Source organism: Carcharodon carcharias, chromosome 13 (genome assembly GCF_017639515.1).
Source record: "Carcharodon carcharias isolate sCarCar2 chromosome 13, sCarCar2.pri, whole genome shotgun sequence".
Lineage (NCBI taxonomy): Eukaryota > Metazoa > Chordata > Chondrichthyes > Lamniformes > Lamnidae > Carcharodon > Carcharodon carcharias.
The window spans coordinates 120130504-120145749 of record NC_054479.1 but is presented as its reverse complement, the minus strand read 5'-3'; the positions used below and the strand labels follow the sequence as shown (position 1 = coordinate 120145749).

Here is a 15246-nt window from a genome sequence, read left to right as displayed (position 1 = left end):
CTATCTTCTAGCACAGTGAGTAGTGTTCATGCCTCTGAGCCAGAAGACCCAGGTTTGAGTCCTACCCTGGGACTTGATGGCCAAAAAGAGGTGCCTTTGTAACATGGCCAAACAGGTTGAGTATCTACCTACAAATCCTTCCAACACATGCCAATGGCAGGGGGTAAGAGTGGGAAAGATTCCTGATCAACCATGTGATGGAAAAAAAGTTGAATCCTTAGTTTCAGACTACCACATGCTGTAAATGTGAATGTTGCCACAGCAACCCAAACTCCCTGAATGATCTGTAACACACCACCACCTCTCCAGAACTCATTCCATCGAGCTCTGCTTAAAAAGTCAAGCCTGGATAGAATTAGGTTTCTATGTGATGTCATGTGGCAAACAGCTTGCCCCACACTCTTTGGCTCAAACCTGAAAGATGGTTAATTGAAGAGGCTCCCACTGCCCATAATAATGTATCCTAAATCGAGTTACCACCTTCAGGAAGAGGGGAAAAATGGAATAACAAATTTTAAAGAAAGTAAGCAAGAAATCTGCACCAGTAGCGTAGAGAGGATCTTGGTTTAAATCAGATTGTGGGTCTTGGTTTTAAACTGAACAATCCAAATCTCTTGTGATTTTTGCAATGGGAAGCTATCTAGTTGTTAGAAATTGTATATTTGTATAAACTATAATATTAAAACTCTATTAAGTCACACAAGATGATAAACCTGAAGATGACTGTGCTTCCCCAACACTGACAGGACCTCCCCCGTGATGAGTCCCATATGTTTAATTATTTATAGACTATTTCAGCTCTTTCCCACAGTTCAGGGTACACTAGTAGTTTTGAGCCAGCAGAACCAGTCCTGTTATGATACAAGGTCCAAGCAAATCTATCTTTGTTGATTATGGAGGCATGACAAAGGGTTTTTAAAATAGAACTTTAGATCGTGAAGCAAAATATTCTAAACGTTTATTGTTTATACATGCAGTGATAAAAATGTTTAGTTTGTTAACTTCATAATTGGTTAGAATCAACTCTAAAATTCCAACCAAAGGTTACATAGATGATAGGGAAGTGTTCTGCATATGTTATCAGTGTGCCAGTGAATGAGATAAATAACAGAGTTTCCAGAGGTTGTATTTTTAGGACTCTCTCATGTGTCTTAGGATCCCAAAATTTGTCAGAACCAATTCTAGAAAAGCATGTTTCTTCCTTTACTTTTAACCATATATTGATCTGATTTATAGTGTACTTAAGGACAGCAACACCACAAAATAAAAATATATTTAATTACCACAAAACACTTTATCAAATGGAATTATCCATTGCATGTCTCCTGAGTCTAGTTCTTGCCAGTTCTAACATCCCGTGTAGACCAAGTATTGACAGGAATTGCTGTTCTCTTATATTTGTTTTTACATGTTGCATAAGCAGAGTACACAGTGGGAACCAACAGGATATCAAAGGTTTGATTTTCTGCCCTACTTCATGCTGCTAATGGGGCAGAGATCTGTTACGCTGGACCTCCACTTACTTTCCATTTTCTGCTATAATTTTCAAATTCCACCATTTGAAGTGCCCTCATCAGACAGATGCCATTGTAATTGGGATCTTAGTTTGAGTTAAGAGGGCCTGTGCAACATTTACCAGTGCTCTGGCATAATCATGTCCATGTGAAATATTTGTCCTGTATTAATAAGCAGCAATAAGAAAGAAAAGAATGGACAGGCATTTCTACAGTGCTTTTCACAATGTCAGGATGTCCCAAAACACTTTACACCCAATTAAGTACTTTTGAAGTATAGACACTGTTGTAATGTAGGAGCAAACTGCAAATTCCTATAAATAGTAGAGAGATGACATCCAGATATTCTGTAAATTTATTGATGTTGGTTGAGGGATTGTTTTCACCAGAACTCCCCAGCTTTTCCTTGAATAGTGCCTAGGGGTTTTTCATATCCACCTGAGAAGGTAGATTCGGTTTTGTGTCCCATCTGAAAGATATACTTGGAAACTGTTCCCCGGGTATATAGGACAGGAATGTACAGCAATACCATTGTGTTTTCCTTTCCCATTGCAAGTAGATTATTACATTTGTTGGCCTCAATATTCCAGTTCAAGTGAATGTAATGACTGGAGCCAATAATAGTGAAATAGCTCTGGGAAGCCACATGAACTCTCCGTCTTCTCAAAGGAACAAGCCTTCAACTGACCACAGTATTGGAGGCATTGGAAATGAACAAAAGGCAATTGGCATAGGAAAATGTAATCAATTTCTTACAAACATTTTTTTTTTTACTCCTTTATGATAACAAACCAGTACTAAGTTTCTTCTCTGAATAAGAAATAACGATGGTGGCCAAAAAAAACTTCTAAATTAGCCTGAGCAGCTTCGTTGGTTCATTGCTTTATTTTACTGCTGGCTGATTATTCTGTTTTCAGCTTTTCATTGGATGTTCATCCACAGAAATAAACCTTGCATTTGTATAGCACCTTTCACAACCACCAGAAGTCCCAATGTGCTACATAGACAAATAAATAGTTTTGAATTGTAGCCACTGTTGTGTTGTAGGAGCGCTACTAAACTAGCTATCCATTCCCTCAATATTTGGTTGATATGTTGCCTATCTCTTTGGTTGTGATTTATTGCAATTTCTTGTGTATAAGTTTCAGACAATCAGGCACAAGTGTGGTGCATACTTTGGATGTTAATTGTCAGCACTGGAACTGTGACAGATAGAGACACATATATAATTGAAAGGTGATGCCATGTACTACAATGTTTGCATTGTACTCAATACTTCAGAGAATATGGACTCTTTTTTTAAAAATCAGTATCTGACATCTTCTCCTTCAACTCCTCTCACTTCCTCCAAATAAAAGGTGTGGCTATGGGTACTCGCATGGGCCCCAGCTATGCCTGTCTCTTTATGGGGTATGTGGAACATTCCTTGTTCCAGTCCTACTCCGGTCCCCTTCCACAACTCTTTCTCCGGTACATCGATGATTACTTTGGTGCCGCTTCATGCTCTCGTTGGGACTTGGAAAAATTTATTAATTTTGCTTCCAATCTCCACCCCTCTATCATTTTCACGTGGTCCATCTCTGACACTTCCCTTCCCTTCCTTGACCTCTCTGTCTCAATCTCTGGTGATAGACTGTCCACCAATATCCATTACAAACCCACCGACTCCCACAGCTATCTCGACTACAGCTCCTCACACCCCGCTTCCTGTAAGGACTCCATCCCATTCTCTCAGTTCCTTCGCCTCCGTTGCATCTGTTCCGATGATGCTACCTTCAAAAACAGTTCCTCTGACATGTCCTCCTTCTTCCTTAACCGAGGTTTTCCACCCACGGTCGTTGACAGGGCCCTCAACCGTGTCCGGCCCATCTCCCGCGCATCCGCCCTCACGCCTTCTCCTCCCTCCCAGAAACATGATAGGGTCCCCCTTGTCCTCACTTATCACCCCACCAGCCTCCGTATTCAAGGATCATCCTCCGCCATTTCCGCCAACTCCAGCATGATGCCACCACCAAACACATCTTCCCTTCACCCCCCGTATCGGCATTCCGTAGGGATCGCTCCCTCTGGGACACCCTGGTCCACTCCTCCATCACCCCCTACTCCTCAACCCCCTCCTATGGTACCACCCCATGCCCACGCAAAAGATGCAACACCTGCCCCTTCACTTCCTCTCTCCTCACAGTCCAAGGACCCAAACACTCCTTTCAAGTGAAGCAGCATTTCACTTGCATTTCCCCCAACTTAGTCTACTGCATTTGTTGCTCCCAATGTGGTCTCCTCTACATTGGAGAGACCAAACGTAAACTGGGCGACCGCTTTGCAGAACACCTGCGGTCTGTCCGCAAGAATGACCCAAACCTCCCTGTCGCTTGCCATTTTAACACTCCACCCTGCTCTCTTGCCCACATGTCTGTCCTTGGCTTGCTGCATTGTTCCAGTGAAGCCCAACGCAAACTGGAGGAACAACACCTCATCTTCCGACTAGGCACTTTACAGCCTTCCGGACTGAATATTGAATTCAACAACTTTAGGTTGTGAGCTCCCTCCCCCATCCCCACCCCCTTTCTGTTTCCCCCTTCCTTTTTTTTCCAATAAATTATAAAGATTTTCCTTTTCCCACCTATTTCCATTATTTTTTAAAAAAAATACCCCCACTAGAGCTATACCTTGAGTGCCCTACCATCCATTCTTAATTAGCACATTCGTTTAGATAATATCACCAACTTTTAACTTTAACACCTATGTGTTCTTTTGTACTATTGTTGTTGACATCTTTTGATGATCTGCTTCTATCACTGCTTGTTTGTCCCTACAACCACACCCCCCCCTCCATCTCTCTCTCTCCGCCCCCCACACACACACCTTAAACCAGCTTATATTTCAACTCTTTCTTGGACTCGAACTCAAGTTCTGTCGAAGGGTCATGAGGACTCGAAACGTCAACTCTTTTCTTCTCCGCCGATGCTGCCAGACCTGCTGAGTTTTTCCAGGTAATTCTGTTTTTGTTTTTGTTCTGACATCTTTGTTCCATGTAGCAGGTCAAATAGCTTCTGCCTCAATTTTTTACACTCAAAGGAATGACACCAGACATCACATGACTGTGGCAAGTTACAGTACACAACAGGCCGTGCGCAAAGGCACTACTCCAAACATCCCCTTTTCATAAAAGAAAGAGAACACATTGCATGCACTATCTTTTGCAGTTGCAAGTTCCCTATAAAGAAAATCACCAGCATACAGAAATTTATTCATTCTAGTCTGTCTTACTTTCATCTGTCTCTACACAGGCATTGCACACACAATCTTTAAAGCATTCAGGTCTTCTAATGGTGCGTGTGCAGATTGTTATTGGTTATTGGACTGATATCTGCTGATTCCTGGGGTCACTTTGCCTCTCCGGGAATGTCGTTGCCATGGCAAGTGTTGCTGCTGATCCACTGAATTTGTTGGGGAGCAGTTGACCTCTGGGACTGATGGCCATTCTGTTCTTTATTCAGTTGGCAAACTCAACTCTTCACCAGCTGCATGCTGTGCAGGAGCAGCTTCTTCGTTTGCATGTATATGTCAGCAGTTGCAACAATACATCTGGTCATTCACTTTCACCATGTATGATCAAGATGACAACTGCTTTACATAGGTTCCACAGTGCCAGGTGGACTGACTTTCGTTGAGTGTGTTGAATGTTTGTATTCTGACTGGCCTTCCAACTCTCAACTCTGGCAATGATTTGACTTTTTTATCAAAGTGAAATTTGCCTTTTCTGATTTCATTTTGATTTTGTCACTCACTCCTGTTACTACTTCTGGCTTCAGTAGGTTTTTAGCTATTGGGAGAGTGGTCTGGGTGTGCTGGGATGTTAGTCGCTGGACTGGACTACTTTCCATGCCTTCAATAGGTGTATTTCTCCACTCTTAAGATCGCTTGTACACATCTGTGCTGGATCTACTCAATTTTTTTGATGATCCCTTTGTCAATTTTCACTGCTGCCTCAGCATTTCCATTTGACTGGGGATAGTGTGGGAGATGGTTGTTGTGCTGAATTTCCCAATCATTCATGAAGTGTCTGAATTTTTCACTCATGAACTGAGGGCCATTGTCACTCATCACAATGTCGGGAATCCCATGATGACCTAAGTGTGCTTTCAGGCATTTTATGATCTCACTGGCAGTCACTGACACCAGCTTACCTACTTCCCAGTAGTCTGAATGCTAATCAATGTTGATGAGAGTCTGTACCAAAGAGAATGAAGAGGTCCACTCCATGCTTCATCCATGGTCTGTCTGGGTGTCATGAGTGGCTTTGTAGCTTGATGTTCATTACAAGCACCGAAATGGATGACTTGGTCCTTAATCTCATTGCTCATGTTTGGCCAGTAGAGCACGTCTCTTGTCTTCCTCAGATGAGACTCAATTTCTTGATGGCTTGCATGCATTCCATTTCTCATCTCCTTATGACTAGTTCCTTCATACAAGCTGCCATCTGTATACCCAATACTCTCTAATAGCAACAGGTTTTTCCCTGATGGTTTCAGGCCATCCTTTCAAAACTACTTCCTGTAGCACTTGGAGAGTTGCATTCATGTGGTAGGTAAAATGGCTTCAGCCTCAATCCTTTACTCCTGAGGTCACAGGACTCAGATGTCACATGACTATGGCAAGCCACACTGCACAACTGGCCATGCACAAAGACATTCTTCCAATCTTTATGTTGCTGCTCCTTTCTGATTCTATCTCTTTCTCTTCCCTTCTGTTTCTTCTTCCTTAACTTTTGTTTTGCTTCTTTCTCTAATTATTTTCTTTTAGATGGGATGTGATTTATGATATGGAGTGGTGTGGTGGAGAAGGCTGCTGCCTGCAATTGACATGTGGCTGAGGAAAATATATGCAAGTGTGTGTGTGTGTATGAGTGATAGCGAGAGAGTGAGAGAAAGAATTTACTCTTCAGATTACACACCTGTTGTAGTTTTTGTTTTCATGTGGATTTATCTAGAAACACTCTGATTCATTGTCCCGTACTACACTGCATATATTAGCCATGGTGACACTTAAGAAGCATATGGGTGACATACTGTAGAAATCAGTAAGTTCATTTAAAAATGTGTTACTTAAGACACTTTCCTGGAACATGAAGCCTCACACTGCACTTCATTCACAAACAACAATGACACCAAAGCATATGGTGACGTGTTGTTGAGCACGGAAACATTTTTTGGCTGCAGTGAGACAACAGATCTGCAGCTACTTTTCTGTAGGAGACTGATATTGGCTGTAGGAGACTGATATTGGAGGCAAGCTTACTGAAGTGTTGAAGTGAGGTGCCACACGAAGCATGCGACAAGAAGCAATAAAATAGTCACATTTTTGGTCAGTTTCTCTTGTCACTACAGAGCTGTCAATGATGAGCAGTGAAATGTTGCCACCAGCTTTTTAACATGGTTTAGTATCAAGCACTCCCAGATCAGGTGTAGTCCAGACCAGATGCTGCACACAGTACCCTCTACTCCACCTTGGCATCAAAAGAACATCCTGTACAGTATTAGGGTCAGCTTTTTTTCAAATCCTGCGCTAACAAATTTACTGGCTTCCTCGATCTGCCAGTCTTACCACTAAATCGAGAGGTTAGTACAATAGTGCAAAAATCACTTGGAATCGCTATGCGCTGTTACCAGTCTGTATGTTCCCCACAAATAATAAGTCTCACCCTTATCTGAAATGAAGTCAACATTTGGCAGAGAGAGACATATGTGATGGAGTGATCCCTTGCCCTCTTAACCCAACCCAGTTATTGTTGACTGAAGTTGATTTTCACCTAGTGTTTAAAGCTGTAGAAAACCTATTCCAAAGAGGTACCAAGCAACCACACAAGAGAACATTTACACAAATGAGCCGTGCTATTCACTTACAGTATCTGATGCCCTTCTTTGTGTTGTTGCAGGGTTCATGTCTGATCAACCTTTCGGATCCCAGTTCATGTGCAGTGTTGTAGCGTCTCATGTCAGTCATCTTCCACAGACAAATCTCAGCTTTGTTTGGATCGCTCCACCTGCAGGAACAGGCTGCGTGAATTTTATGTGAGTAAACATACTGTAAGGAGCGACAATGAATGCAGTTGGCCACTCCATACACTGAATTGAATATTAAACTCTGGCTGTATTTTAAACTCTTACCACCAGCACAAATTTATTTAGTTGTATTTCGTAGCTTTATAATCTATTATTAAAAACAGTAACAAAACTAACACCAATTAGCTGTTGAAACCATCCTATTCTTCTATTACAAAAGAAAGCTAAATGAATTTGTGCAGGCACAGGTTATTTTGACAAAACTGAGTCTATTTATTCGCTTTGAAAATTGAAGATACACATTTTCTTTTACAAAATGCACTCATTATGTTTGGATTTCATGCCAATCAATTTCCATCTTTGTTCAACAAAATGTTTCAATAGAATTCTGCCATTTACAACCCCTACCAGAAATTCATGTTATGTGCATCTGGTCAATCCAAAAAACTGCTTTACCGCATAACTCAATAAAATGAATTGGCCCTGATGTGTGGGACTCAGTACCCCTGGACATACAAGCCAGCTTGACAAAACTTTTGTTCAAATCTAAAGTGAAAAAATTTCTCTTTGATAAATATTCCTAGTGATAATATATTAGCAAATATCTGACCATTGGTCTCTTATCATTCAAATTTTTTAATGCCCTTAAGGTAATCTTAAGCACTGCTCTTAATCTTCATCCTTCTTGCTCTCATTTTTAAATCGGCTCTCTCCCACAGTAATGTGTAAATTCATGTATGGTAATTAACTATTTACCACAGGATATAACATAAGGATTCAGCTTTCTGGCTTTCCTTCCTATTGATAGGGTGACTCACCTGTCTCTCTCTTTTTCTCTCCTTTTCTCTCCCTCGAGGGGAGTTAACCTTCAAGCGAATTTTTACCACCTCCTCCTCCCATTGAAAAATAATTCACGACTCATTAAGATGGAATTTTAGGGTCAAAATTTAACATTATTGTGCTTATTTACTGGCGTAATGATAATCAATTCAGCAGGTGTCCAATCAGCATGGCATTCAGTTCACTATTAAGTTAGTCAGGGCCTTTATTTACGTGGCCTTAGTGGCTCACCCTCGCAGCCCCTCCCCTACTGATCAACTTGCCACACTCTCCCCCACTCTATATCAGGGCACAGCACCTGCATCTCAGTTAATTTATTTTGATGAGATCCGAGGATGAACTTAGTTCAATTTTGGGCTTCACTCACTTTGAGGCGCTACTCAGTTTACCTGCTTCAACTCTCCATAATTACTGAAAGGAGCTGGGGGCACATTTAAAATTGAGTGGCTCCATTTGTGTTCTGCTCCCATTGGTTTTGGCAGCAGATGAAGGACCACTGTGGTATTTCAACCCATTCCTGAGTGGAATGCCAACCATGACTGCCCTGCCAGATGATGCATGTTGGCAAGGCAATGAAGGCAAGTTAAGAAGATCTTTCCTTAGTGGGCCTTGTGTGGCAGTTCCCCTGCAAAGAAAATCTGGGCCTCTACTGACCTGTGCTTCCCAGAATGAGGCTTTTATAACATTGTCCCACCCCCTCAGACTTGGCTTGTGTTGGCAACCTTTACCCAATGCCAATGGGCAGCCTCCAGGTTGCCCCATCTTCCTCCCCAGCTGGCTCTAGCCACCAAAAATGACCAAACAATCAAATGGTGTCATTCAAATAAGGCAGGTAAACTCTACTGGGGATCCACCCTAAATTTCCAGCTAGGAATAATGCCTGCTTCTGCCAACTTCCCATTGGAAGGTGATATCAGTGCTATTGTGTTTCTCTTTCCTAACGCATTCTTTTCCAGAGGACTGATACTGTGGAATTTTTAGGGGTCAGTTTTCCTCATCTAATGCCAGTCATTTCTAAAAGATTAAGAACTCATCCTAAATCCCCTTGTGTTAGATAGGACACAATTCTCATAGGCCAGTTCATTTCAATCTTTGTTTCCACCTGGATCTATGAATATTGGGGGTACATTAGCAGTAGGAGAGGAAATTTGAGAATATGAAATTTAAAATGATGGAGACAATTAAGGGGGAAAGTCACAATGGGAAGATGGAAATTCTGAAAGCTTTTATAAAGGTTCAAAAGATATTTCAGCCCATTAACAGGCTTTGCCAAGGCAAAAAGGCAAAGGATTAAGCAATGTGACAGAAATGAAGGCAGGAGTACAGGCTTGCAACTGCAGCAGATTGGTTCTGTCATTTGCTCTGCCAGCCCAATGGTGCATTCTAGCAGTAAGTGGCCTCAGCAGATGGCATAACTCTAAATCTGGCTCTCTACTGCTGCAAACTCTGTGGGGAAAAAAATGTCCACAGCCACTGCCAGAGCAGCAATACCTGGAATAAAAGTTGGTGACATTTTGGCAGATGTCAGCCTATTAGGCTTTGCTGCCTGATATGCCTTCCTCCACACAGTAACAAAGCATGGCACGCTGTGATTGGGCTGCTTCTGAAGAACTGTTTAATCCAGTTTTCACATTTGTGAGTGACTGTTGCCACAATCTACATTGAGATTAGAACTAACTGCAAGCACCAATTATCAGCCAAATTGAGCTTGGGCCAACTCTGTTTACGGATGCTGCTGTGTTGGAAATTACAGTGGATGGGCACACAGTCTCTCTTGTGCACCTGCCATATCTTCAGGGATCTTTCTTTTCCTCCCAGGCTCTCAGATAGGGAGATTCCCATTGGAAAATCCATTGGTGATTGTAAAGACCCTGCAAAAAAAGATAAACAATTGGTAGAAACACTCACAAGAATCTATGTGACACGAGCAGAAGCATTTAAAGTGAGTTAGAAATGGCCTCAAAGCAACAAAAATGTTTGGTTTTTGCAGCTCTATGAACTGATTTATCTGCCTGGCAACTAGTTGCATAACAACCCTGGATGGTCAATTACCATGATCATTATTCACAACAGAACACGGAAACTGGGTAAAATGTGGGAATGGACTATAAGGACTCAAAATGGTGCTCCTGCATCACTTGTATTATAGGACAGACCCCTACCTGTTTGAAGCAGGATCTTTCACCAGCTCCTCCTCTGTCCCCATGGAATCCATGTCTTGTGCTGTTTCTCTCATGGGATTGTTCTGTCAAAAGGGGCTAGTAGGACGTTCCAATTAGGAAATTGGCCTCCATTGGCCAAAATCTTCTAATGAGCGTCGGAACTGCTTTATCTGACCTTGATCAAACAGAAAACTACCCATTTACCTGGATACAATTTTTCCAGCCAAATGTCTGATCCATGATGCAGAAGAACTCCGTCAGTGCAGGAATTCATAGTGAGAGGAATAAAGAGAATCAGCATGGACACAATGACCCCTTTTTTACAGCACTGGCTTCCATATTCTGGTAAGTATTTAAAGGTCCCAAAGCCTTTCAGTGAATGGGTGAGTATGTAAGTGGGTAAGATAGGTGAGGTAAGTGGGTAGGGTGGATGAGGTAAATAGCTATGTGAGTGGGGTGGCAAGTGAGTGAGGTGGGCAGGGTGGCAGCAGAAAGGATGGCAGATGGGCAGGGTGGCAGGTGGGTGAGCTAGGTAGGGTGGCAGGTGGATGTTGTAGAATGACTGTGAGTGGGTAGGTGGGTGAGGGGGTGGTGGGGGGTGGTCAGGGGGGTAGTTGGGAGCTGAGAGAGTTGGTGGGAAGGGATCAATATGAGTGATTGGGGGGGTCAGTTGTATAGTTACCCAGGAGTTAGACTAGGATTTTTCTATTTAACATTTCCTGGATAACTAACCAGGTAAGTAAATTGGAACTGTCCAAAATCTCTGACTGAAACTTAAAGGGTTCCGGGGAGCAGGGGAAATTGCCCATCAGAAGTTCAAAATTTCGCAGGAAATCCCCACAGAGTCAGTGCATCGGGACTTCCTCAGGGTCCCAGCGCATATCTTGAGTATGTTCAATCTCCAACGATCCAGAGTTCAGAAGATCTGAGCCATTATCTCCATCAGTGTTTCCTTCCTTCTATAGTTTTCAGCCCTTAAAAACCAAAATCAGATATCATTTCATTTTAACTTCTTCATATACTTTGCCTTCTCTTCCATCTTTTGAACCTTGATGGTGTTTTGCAAATGAGCCTTGGTTCTTCCAAAAGATTTTGCAATTTAAAAAGGGGTCCACAAGTGAATAACAATTCCTGAAGAAGACATCACAATCTGTAATGTGGGACCAACAAAGGACCAGCAAGAGATGAGCATTACAGCATCCAAGAAAAACAGGAAAGCAACAAAATAATGGACTTCACAACAGGAAAAAACAGGAGCCAAAGCATTGAGGCGACCTGGCACATACGACCTGCTCAGAACAATTCAGGAAAAGTATGTAGCTTGGAGACAACATTCAATACTCATGGTAGCTCTATTTTTATACTCTTTTCACAACCTTCAGCTTCCTGGCAGGTGGTGAGCAGTCTACATGTGTAGCAAATGACAGAAAGCTATGAAGTATAGAAATGTAACAATTAAAAGAGCTCTATTATCTACGACAGACATGCCTCATTGTATTATGCGAATAAGTTACAACTTTCTGGTCAGACATTCATAGTGCCTTAAATCTTTGCTTGTTGTTTAATGCACTACAGCCATTGCAGGGAGTCATTTGAACTAAATCTAGGTAAACAATGTGGTACTTATAGTCTGGTCTGTGGAAGATTAGAACAAAATAGCTATTCATCTTTTACAAAGCCATTTATTGCCCATTTTATAGCTCTCTGGACACCTTTCTGTTAAATGATAACTGCGCCAATTTAAACACTACTTTAATTATTAACTGGTTTTCTAGTTTTCGAGAACGTCCTGAGAAACCATGAGAATTTAATAATTAACCAACCAACCTATAAAATAATCTGATGCTTTGATAGCCAATAAAACAGTCACCATAAAAAGGTGAAAGGTCCGTGCAAAAGTGTGTTATTATGTGTATCTACAATTAACCCTGTAAGAAGTGAATCCATTTTCCACAATATCCACATACCCTTTTCTTGTAACACTGCCACACTGCTGCCCAGTCTTTTGGAGTATGGGGTTGCATTTTATCTTTTATGAGTTTGCTCTCCACAACTCAATTCTCCAGCAGTGGCACAAATTTGTGCTCTCCCATGGGGCAGGTGGATGAGTAAAACCACCATCAATACCTCTCTGTTTCAGGAACATGTCTAACAGTTGAAACAGGCAAGTTGAACCATCCTTTATCCCGACTATTACGGGTCAGCTTCAAGCAACACTGGAGCTTCCAGTGTTGTGGAACCATTTATCCCACTGTGGAGAAGAATCTCTTGCACATATGCCATCAGCCAAACCAACGGGAGATGCACAGCTGTTTAAAGTTTGTAAATGCAACCTCTATTTCTGGAAGTGGATTTGCTTTGATGTTTACATGTCAACAAGTAGAAGGCCTGGTCTGTAGTGGCTATTTCAACATTTGTCACATTTGGGTCGAGAAAAATGGTGGTCAGTGTTGGTGGCAACCTTTATATTTGCTCACACTGCTACACTTAGAGATGCCCTTGTTCATCCTGGATCGAATCTTCCGAGGAATGTCAATCACCATCAGATTGTCATGCCACTCATTTTTTTTACACACACTGGAGCTCCGCATTTCTGGCCCGGACTTCCATACCGGGCCTCTTCAGAAAAGCAGAGTGTACGTGTTCTGGGACTACTTCGTAGTGCGGTATCGTTGGAGGAAGCCAAGCCACACCCCCTTCTTACAGTGCTAACTGCCATATTTTGGAAAGACTTGATTCACCAACGCAGTGAAAAGCTTTGGGACATTTATATTGTTTTTCACTGTATTAGTGAATGAGTGTCTGAGGTAAGTGGGTAGAGGGGGTAGGGTGGTAAGTGCAGTTGGGGTGGGGTTGGAGTCGGAGGGTCACGGGAGGCGGGGTCGGAGGGTTGCGGGAGGTGTGGTCGGAGAGTTGCAGGGGAGGTGGAGGGAGCCAGAGAGTCACAGTGGGGTGGAGGGAGCCGGAGGGTCACTGGAGGGGTGGGTGGAGCTGGAGGGTCGTGAGGGATAGGGTTGAGCTGGAGGGTCACTGGGTGGAGTCAGAGGGTCGAAGTGGGGGAGCTGGAGGGGAGGAACCAGAGAGTTGGAGGGGGACCTGGAGGGTTGGGGTGAGGATCGGAATGTAAGTGGTTAGAGAGGGGGCAGGGTGCAGTTACTCACTCAGGTGTTAGACATGGTTTCTCTCTGTCTAACATTTCCTTGGTAACTATGTAACTCAGAGTTAGAGACTATTTTGGAGGGTTTCTGGAGGCAGGGGAATTATCGGAAGTTGAAATATCCTGGGCAATTCCTGCGGTGTCCTTGCATTGTACTTGCAAGGGGTCCAGTCGCGTATCTTCCAGGGTATGTCCAGGCTATGTCCATCCAGAGACCAGAAGATTTGGGCCCATGCCTCCAGAGGCCTCACTCACTTACATTACAGTGTCATTACCAAAGTCAGTGCTGTGACCTAACAGTTATATTAATGTTCTCTTTCAATATCAATCCTTCCAGTGTGAAGTAATCATTCTGCTGGGCTGTCAGCATAGACCTCTGTATAAAATTAACTGTCTTTTTCCCGAAGAGAAATAGTTGTGTAATCTAAAAGCCGTCACAGTAATTAAACAGCTAGATTTGACAAGGTTCTGGCTTCCAAATGAAAGATGGGCCTGTCCTAAAGTGCCTGGCAATGAGCCAGTAGCTTACTGGGAATGTTGTTGCAGTCATATGCTTTGATTTTAAGATTGTGCTTTCTAATCACTTTAGAAACACTGTATGAAGTTGTTGCAGCGATGACCTTTTCTGCATAAACTCTGGATGTAGAGAAGTTACTTACATGACAATGCAACATACCAGTAATGTAGGACAACATTATTGTTAGTCACTTCCTGAAGCAATGTAGAAACACCTACTTGTCAGTCAACCAAGATCTGGCATTGATAATATCCATGAAGATATCCAATGAGTGGATCATGGTGATAGTATGGATTCAGGAGAACTGGTAGGAGAAGAGGTGGGGAAAGGAAAACGTTTGTTTTGAAAAGTTCCAGAAAAGTATAAGTTAAAATGATGAGCAATGCAATTTTCAAATAAAATAAATGATAAATTATTCTGTCATGACACTACTCACAAAGGAGATGGATGAGCTTATAATAACAGAACTGAAATTATAAATTATTAAAATTTTACTAAACTGCTGTTATAGTAAGGAACTCACTGAATTATAAAATATATTGGTGGTGTGGATTGCTTTAAAGGTAGTGGTAAATTTTCTAAGCTCAGACTGGCAGCAAGCGATCTCACCATCATGCTTTGGAAAATTAGAAGTATAATTTCCACAATATTACACCATTGATTCCAGTCAAAGATGGAGAATCACGATCAATGCCCTGCGATATTGACTGTGCACGGAGTACCATGCCAAGGCCTGGGCTCAGAATGTTAGGCCTGTAGTGAATAATTTAATTACTAAATACTTGCAGTATTTAACTAATCATTGATGCAGTGAGTAATGAGTTCAGCCTTAGCAGTCACCTATGTACCCACTGGAACCCTACCAAACACCACAGTTTATGAACATGGTCATCTTGGTCTTGAAGGATGAACAAGGTCATGTGGTTATTAAATGAGGTGAGAAACTTCATGAATTATAAAGAAAGATTCAGGTTAAGGAGATGGGAGTAAA

General features: G+C 42.2%; 1 protein-coding gene across 1 annotated transcript in view; it reads left to right on the top strand.

Annotated features, from left to right (window-relative positions):
• Positions 1 to 15246, top strand: part of reln (reelin) — a 373827-nt gene that overhangs the window by 68658 nt on the left and 289923 nt on the right. Inside the window, exon 5 of the mRNA XM_041202329.1 lies at positions 7453 to 7588. Coding sequence (XP_041058263.1) covers positions 7453 to 7588 — 136 coding nt within the window. The remainder of the gene's footprint in view (positions 1 to 7452; positions 7589 to 15246) is intronic.